This window comes from Pollicipes pollicipes, unplaced genomic scaffold (assembly GCF_011947565.3).
Source record: "Pollicipes pollicipes isolate AB1234 unplaced genomic scaffold, Ppol_2.1 Scaffold_4295;HRSCAF=5057_pilon_pilon_pilon, whole genome shotgun sequence".
NCBI classification, from domain to species: Eukaryota; Metazoa; Arthropoda; class Thecostraca; order Pollicipedomorpha; family Pollicipedidae; genus Pollicipes; species Pollicipes pollicipes.
In genome coordinates, this window is record NW_023596461.1 from 6421303 (window position 1) to 6429546 (window position 8244).

Consider the following 8244-nt stretch of genomic DNA (forward strand, 5'->3'; position numbering starts at 1 on the left):
TGTGGGCCCAAAAGCCTGTTGGAAGAAAGCACGTTATAACAGACACGAAAATAAGCCATAAAACACAAACTTGAAAATTACCCCGTGCATGACCACAAAAATCCACCGGGCACTCAACGGATGATTAACAGATGGTATGTCGCACAGCTCCCCTCGCCCTAGCTGAGTATTGTCATACGCATAAACACGTATTGTTCTCCAGAAATTCAGAGACGTTTTCACGTGCTAGGCGTGTCTGCCTCTTGTACCAGCGCTCAGACTCTGAGCGTTGGTACAAGAGGCCCGCTGAACGAACATGCCCTCTGAGGACATGCCCGGAATTCGAAGCCCATGCTTGTGTCGAGAATGCGGTGCGCTCCGCTGTTCTTGTTTCGTGCACGCCACTATTCGACCCATTTCCGTTTTTACAGCTGTGGATCTAGCCGCCCGAAGGCGCGTTTTTACCAGCACATTGGGGCCACCGCTGTGGTCTTTGGACGTGGCTCAAGCCTCCTTCACATGCAGCGTTCTTACAAAACGCACCGCGGGGCCGGGAGAGACTGCAACCCTGTCTTCCCACGTCCTTCCGACATGAAAACCTGCTTTTGAAACTTCCGACCTGCTTTTAGAACATCGCAATGAAACCAATTTTTAGCAGAAAGTGACAAGCTGACTCTTATACGGTAGACCCTTGATTATACGGTAGACACGCGTTTCGAGCTCGTGATTTCGATGTTATCTAGAGAATGTTGGGCTGACAAAGCTTAGACAAACTAATTTAAAACATTCATAGCTCTCTGAGACCGGCCAAACCAATCTCCACTACGTCACTTCTTCGCCGCGCTGACTTGGCCCCACCCTGGGCTGTCTTTGTGTCTCTGCTCTGCTTTGCTCCGGGCTGCTTCTAAGCGAGTGGCAGTCCGTTTGTCTGATAAAGGGCCTTTGTTCCTGCTCCGTAGCCGCGGCTCACAAAGATAACACGGGGTGATGGTGGAACTGTAAGCTCGGTTAATGCCCACCTAACCGACGCTGTGGCTCTTTAGGGGCGCCTCCATGGACTGATCTCATTGTAGCTTGTGAATCCATCGCTGTTACAGAAAACGGCTGCTCTTTATTCGTTCAAGGGCTGTTGCAAGGTTTTGGAGGTTCTATCTCCACACACGTTACATCAAAGCCGACAGCCAGCTCCGGGCTGCAATTCGATTGGCTCCTTAATGGAGCTGCAGCTCTTTAGCAGACCTTATAGCGAACTGCGGTGAGGACGGGTGGAGAATGCCGTTTGGCAGGTTTGGCAGCAGCCACATTAAACGTCATCAAGCTAGTCATGACTTCGCTATTTCCTCATTAAAAGAGCTCTGGCGCCTTTGCCACATCCAATTTCTGATAACTCTACACTCGTGGTACCGACGGCTGTAGAATCACTGCGATGCACCATGACATCCGGGCACAGCGACCTTTGAACTTTACCCGCCGCCAACCAAAGCGAACATCTTTGATAAGCTGGACCCAATCTCCGAGATGCCCGTCAACTGCAAGGCGATAAAAGCGAAATGAATGGGCCAGAGGTGCGGTTCTATGGTGCTTTTAAATAGCAGCTGACGAGGCTCGCCTCCGAGGCCAGCGAACATCGCGTCCACATGCTGTAGTCCGGTGGGTGCAAGCACCAGCTTGTTGGCTGTTACACAAGGGTGCTTTGTGTGCACACCAAACCACGGGGCCGTCTTGCAAAAGAGCGATTAGTGTCATCGCATCACGACGTGTCTGTGTCGGTCTGTGTCATGGCGTGTCTGTGTCGGTCTTGAAGCGTTTAACAGAAGGGGCCGACATGCTCATCAGAGTCGAGGTGAAATCAATAACTAATTGGCATGTAAGCTTCGCTGGTCAACCGCACTGAATTCGACAGGTTAGGTGTATCGACATCAAACATACGGAAAGCTTTCGCTGCCGAACAATGTACCGCATCCAGTCATCCGAGCTATTGGAGGCATGTGTGGCGAGCTGTTCATGCCGAGCCGCGCGGCTGCCAGATATCGGGAGCGCGCGGGGTGCCCTCCACCCAGTCGTGTCAGGACCCGAACAGCGGCGCGGCCTCCGCCGAGAGTGGGGGGGGGGGGGGGGGGGCTCGTTAGTCCGTCACGCGCCGATGCCTGGTCCGCCGACGGTCCAGGGCGGGCGGCAGCGGCTCGTCGGAGGTGACGGACGAGGCCTGCGACCGCAGCGCCGCCCAGCGGCCGAGGTGCGAACTGCTGGACCGGAGCCGCGCGCGGAGGGCGAGGAAGACCGCTGCCGAGGATTACGCGGGTCACGCCGAGGTCAAGCCGCTTTGCTGTTTTCGTTGGCGGTCGGCAAACGGTCCCCAAAGGTCGGCGTGGTCTGGCAGCACCGCCCGGGGGAGACGGCGGCTCTCTGTGGAGTCCGGCGGCGCTTCGCCACATGACAGTCAGTGGCCCGATGTGGCCCTGCCAGCAAACAGCGGGCCTCGGATGGACGCATACCATAGGGATCAGTGAAAGACTTCAGTCCGTCGTCCAGCAGCTCGTGCGTACTTGTGCAAACACATCCTGGGAGGAAACAAGAGCACGAGTGTCTTTAATTGTATCGGCGCGTAATTTCCCGACTCATTTATGAAGGTTAAAATCAACGTGATATAGCGTGCCGCACAATGGTATGTGATATTTAACGATATAATTGGACGCTCAAAGATTTTGTCCAGATCGGGTTACAGGTGGTAGAAAAAAATATGAATGGAGACTGAAAAGCGTCATGCTGTCATGTCATACACTAAAATACTCCGAACCTCTCTCTCGAAACCTTCGAGAAATTTCGATTTGGCAGCACGGCCGTGACCATACGCTTCTGATGAAAGTCTTCTAACGACAGGTGTTTTGGGCTGGGTGTCTGCAGGAGCCCCACAGCCGTGTGGGGTGCCGCGTCCGCCTCAGACAACCGCTTCACGGGGCGGCTAGCAAGCGGGACACCACCCGGGACACCACCGGGACACCACCGGGACACCACCGGGACACCACCCGGGACACCACCGGGACACCACCCGGGACACCACCGGGACACCACCCGGGACACCACCGGGACACCACCCGGGACACCACCGGGACACCACCCCATCAGCCGCGAGACCGCGCCGAAGCGGAGCTCACCACCAATGCGCCGTTTCCGCTCGTGCTGAAGCCCCATCCGCTCTGCAGGGTGCCCGAGAGGCAGCACACGATGGTGCTGCCCGAGATCAAGGAGGAGCAGGACGAGAGCGGCGACGAGGACGGTGCATTCTTCGGCTCCACGTCGCTCGGCAGCATCGCCGCTGAGAACGGCATGATGGACGGTCAGTTTAGTGCTCTCCACCAGCGCCAGCTGCCGCCCCCCCCCCCCCCCCCCGCCCTCGCCCTGTCCCGCCGGTGGAGTTGCCCTCTTCCGGCGTCAGCTGCCCCCCCCCCCCGCCGACGCCAGCTGACCCCTGCTGACGCCAGCTGACTGCCGCCGGCGCGAGCTGCCCCCTCGCCGGCGCCAGCTGTCCCCCCCCGCTGGCACCAGCTGACCCCGCCGGCGTCAGCTGCCCGCCCCCCCCCCCCCCCGCTGACACCAGCTGACCCTTGCCGGCGCCAGCTGTCCCCCCCCCCCGCCAGCGCCAGCTGACTGCCGCCGGCGCCAGCTGGCTTCACCGGCAAGCACATGAGATTACTCTGATTTGGGTGTCTGTGGATTTCTGGTTCACGCGCCTAGAGGCCGACCCGCCCTCTCACAGCGGCGGACGGGTCCATCGATTCGAGGCTGCTGTCGTTCATCCATCTCAGTCCATCGTCATCGGGTACTCGTTTGACGTGACGTGACGTGACGTGACGTTTAACGAGTGGCGCAGAAGGTTTCGCTCTGTTACCTCGGCTTCTGTTCTGCTCAGAATTTTCTGCAGTACCCGGCTTTTCGGCACTCACATGCCGTCCGGTTCGAATTGAAGCCCGTATATTTATTTTAATTTTGTTGACCAGTGATGTCGTAGTTCGCCTGCTGTTGTTTGGTCAGCGGACTGATGGGCCGTTTTGTTTTGCTAAACGCCATAAATCTCTGAAGTCTTCGCCAAAGCTCGTCTTGTCATCAATAATCTTAGGAGTAAGGTAGACTGGGCTTACTTACTATAACAATAGCGATGCATTTGTAATTATGATTCACCTAATGATCTGAACACATTCAGCGAGCTCAAGTTTTATCAGATTGCTTGATATGTATCTCGCAAGTACTTTGCGTGCTTCTTCCCTCATCCACAAAAATATATAGCAAGCAGCAGCTTTCACGTCCGCGTACTGCTATTACTTCGTTTAATAAGTCATACCAACAAACCTACCGTAGTTCTTAATGATCCGCGAGTGCAAATGACCCCGTGGGACCTCCCTTTGGCTGCACCCATGCATGACAACGCTGCAGATGCGATGGTATCTTTCTCACAAAGAGACCTGCTGGAAGGGCTGCACATAGAGGGCCGATCGACCGTCAGCCAATCAGAACCGATGATGAAAGCACGCTGGCGAACTGGTACGAGTCCATGACCTCATCCCGTCACATCAAAGCCAACCGCTTACTTGGCGCGACTGAAAACAAATGATTGTTCCACAACATCATCACCTCAGTTACTGCTTCATTGTCATGCTCGGATGTTTCGATGATTCCTTTGTGTCTTACATAGCTTTGTGTCCGAATTAGATCTGGGTTTGTAGACATACGGCGCCCTCAGTAAGCAAAAACATGTGCTTATAACACGCTTGGGAAAAAGCGTTGTGTATTCATCAAATGCCAATGCTTCGCGACCGCCTAGAATCATACTTTACTGGCAAATTTCGACGTCAGTAAGTCAGTGACTTGGGTACTACACTCGACTAGTTCAACACCCGAAGTACTGCTTTTTATGCGTCAATTTGCAATTGGTGACGCTCTGAATTTGTGGAACATGTCGCCAATAAAGCATTGGTAATAGCCTAGTCGAAAACCTTGAAATTTTGGAGGACCGTGGAATTGTACTGCGCGTTTGGCCTTACACCAACAGATGAATGGCGTGGCCCAGATATGTTTCCCGCCTTTGGATGCATCGTTCACGTGTGCACATACTCCTTTAATCGCGTGCACTGAGCACATTTGACCTTCTGACCCTCGCAAGTTGCGGTCGATTCAGTTCTCACTTCTTGCGTCATTGTCCTTTTCCATTCAGAGCTGAATCGGGTGTTTTTTTTATAACGTCCGCCGCAAGCATTTCCAAAAAATAAGGATATGTTCGGCTCACGTCTAGACAACACGGTGGCTATTCTACCTGACAAAACCAGCACTGTCTTGGCTCCGAAGTGTTTCAGCCAGCGTCTGACTACCTCAGCAGGGCGTGATGATACACTGGCTTGTCAGCGCCGCTGCCCGCCTCTGTTCATAACCGTGCTCTTTTCAATAGGTGCCCGAACTTTGTTCGGTACTCCAGCGTACCAGAATGAGACGACCTCGCGCCAGATGCGAGCAATTCCGAATGGTTGCAGCAGGTGTCATTAACTAACAGCTAAAAATGAGCTACTGATTCGGCTATGGTCAGTTCGCACATTTATGTGGGGCTAGTACAACTAAATATTGTAACACTTTGGTTCGATTTGAAACAGGAACAAAGGAATGTATTAAAAACGGTGCTCTGTTTTTCTATAATGTCTCTGCATACCTATGCGCATACTTTTGCTGGGGCTGATAGGTCCGTGGACAAAAGAAGGTGCGGTGCGTATGGAAGGGCTGCCGTGCTAAGCCAGAATGTCTTAATCTCAGTTGGCGGCCCGTGGGTGAGAGCCACAGGCGCGTCGGGAGGACGTCTGCAGACCCCCCCCCACCCCCTGCTCTGCCTTGTCCCACGCTGTGGTCGGCCATTTTCCACGACATTCGCGCCAAATGACGTGAGCTGACCTGCCCTGACATCCGTCACCAGGCCATGCCGCGCCAGATCGCACCACGAACAGGTCGTCGGGCCGCTGCTGACCCGCGTGCCCCCTGCCCCCAGGTCGTGACCCGCGCGTGGGCGCTGTGAGCGTGCCGGACGAAGCGCTGCTCTCCGGACGCAGTCGCACCTCCTCCAGCAGCACGGCGTCAAAGATGCGGCCGCAGCGCCACTCGGAATCAGCAGGTAGCTGTGGGTAAGACGCCGCCTGCCCGCCCGCCATAGCCGCTCAGCCGCTCTACCACCCAGACCCGCTCCGCTCAGCCGCTCTACCACCCCGACCCGCGCCGATCAGCCGCTCCACCACCCCGACCCGCGTCGGTCAACCGCTCCAGCACCCCGCCACACGCCGCTCAGCCGCTCTACCACCCCGACCCGCGCCGGTCAGCCGCTCTACCACCCCGCCACACGCCGGTGAGCCGCTCTACCACCCCGACCCGCGCCGGTCAGCCGCTCTACCACCCCGCCACACGCCGGTGAGCCGCTCTACCACCCCGCCGCGCGCCGCCCCGCTCTGTGCTGCTGCTGACCGCGCTGAAGTGTCCTGGAGTGGAGTCTACACCTGGTGGTGGTGGTGGAGTCCACGACCTGGCCTGGTGTGATCTTGGTGGCCCGTGGGCTAACTCACGCGCGGCAGCAACCGATGCGTGTGAGATTTGCGCGCGCTTTTTCCAGGTGGTGGAAGGATACTAGTGTAGGTGACAAGTACGAGCGGCTGTGTGTGAAATGGGCTGAAGATGTAGGGGCATTATGAGGCATGCACTTCGTTACAAACTGCTTTACATGAGGCGAGCATAGAGTTCGCACGATGGTTATCGGTCGTTATTTCTGCCTGATCATCGATGCCAAAGTTGAACATCTCATCTATTAGCAGCCATAGTGCCTGCTGCATCCAAATAATTTCATGTTCTGTCGCCAAATACGCCCATTCCAGTTCAGTACGCTGTGGGAGCAACCAGCGGGTAGCAGTTGGCGGGTGGTGGTGGTATATTTTCGCCCCATCCGGTCAGTCCCGTGACATCACAGATCTGCAAGCCGTCGCGTTCTCCTTCACGAGTCGCCTGATGCCATGTTTCGAATGTCAACAACCACATCCGCCACCACAGATCAAACCGAAGGCTGGATCACACGGGCCCGGAGGCTGCTGCGCAAGCTGACCGCCCTGCCACCTGTCGACCAAAACTAGAACCGCAGCTTTCGGCCACCAGCTCGACGAGCGACGAGGCAGTGCTGCGGCGCCACTGCCTGGCGCCGAGCGGCGGCGCGGTGGAGCGCCACACCTCCATGTCGGCGCCGAACCGCGCCGAGCGCCGGCTGCCCAAGCGCTCCGTCTCCTGGCAGTCGCCGCACCTCATCCCGGCGCGCTGGCGGCGCCGCAAGCGCGCCGAGGTCATCTGGCACCCGTACGTACCGCCGGCCGCCAGCGAGCAGAGTCTGGCCGAGGCCGTCAGCGCCGGCGGCGGCCGGCCGGAGGTCACCTGTCTTCTCAACGGCGAGGGCGAGCGGGTGGCGTGGCGAGACGTGGCGGCGGCGGCACCGGCGCCGACCGCTGAGCGCCACCGTCCGCTCCGTGCCGAGCGTGTTCGTGCAGGCGCCGAGTGTGCGGGTGCGCGCGCCGGCCGGCGCCGCGCGCAGCCGGCAGTCGTGGGCCGGCGGACCCGTGCTCAGCCGCTCGTGGGACGAGCAGCGCGGTCACTGGCACGAGCCGCCGGCACCAGAGCCGCCGGCGCCAGAGCCGGATCCCGAAAGTGAGGTGTTCGCGTCCGCCAGCCAGCTGCCGGAGGTGGAGGAGGAGGAGCCGGCGGAGGAGGGGGACCAGGCGCTGTTCCCGCTGTCACCGGTGCCGCTGGCCGGCAGCCTGCCCGACATCCAGCGTGCCAACACCTCCAGTCTCGAGCGCAAGCACAGCCTACCCGCGCCGGCCAACAAGCGGGTGCAGATCGTAGCGCCCTCGGAGCTTGACGAGCTGCCGGGCCGGACGCCGCCGCCGCCACCGGCACCCTCGCCCAGTCAGCGGCGCATCGACGCTCAGCAGCAGGCGCACTGCAAGCGGCCGTAGTGGCGCGGCGGCGGACGCGGCCAGGCGGGGTGAACTGTGCTGACCTGCCAGCGAGGCGCGCATGACGGGCCCTCGTCCTGGAGGCGTTGTGAAGCCTCTCATAACAGGAGCTTAGGTGACGGTCCTCTATGTGAGAGGCGCAGTGTGCAACAGGAACTGAAGCAGCTGAACTGGAGCAGCTGAGCCAGCTGAAGCTGGGAACGCCTGAGTCCAGCGGCGCGTCGGCAGCCTCGGGGCTGTGGTA

At 58.3% G+C, this 8244-nt stretch overlaps 1 protein-coding gene across 1 annotated transcript in view; it reads left to right on the top strand.

Moving 5' to 3' along the window:
- Positions 1 to 8000, top strand: part of LOC119096598 (bestrophin-4) — a 34694-nt gene extending 26694 nt beyond the window's left edge. The window contains exons 9-12 of the mRNA XM_037219499.1: positions 3183 to 3316; positions 6005 to 6137; positions 7150 to 7344; positions 7799 to 8000. Of these exons, the coding sequence (XP_037075394.1) occupies positions 3183 to 3316; positions 6005 to 6137; positions 7150 to 7344; positions 7799 to 8000 (664 nt within the window). The remainder of the gene's footprint in view (positions 1 to 3182; positions 3317 to 6004; positions 6138 to 7149; positions 7345 to 7798) is intronic.
- The last annotated feature ends 244 nt before the right edge of the window (positions 8001 to 8244 follow it).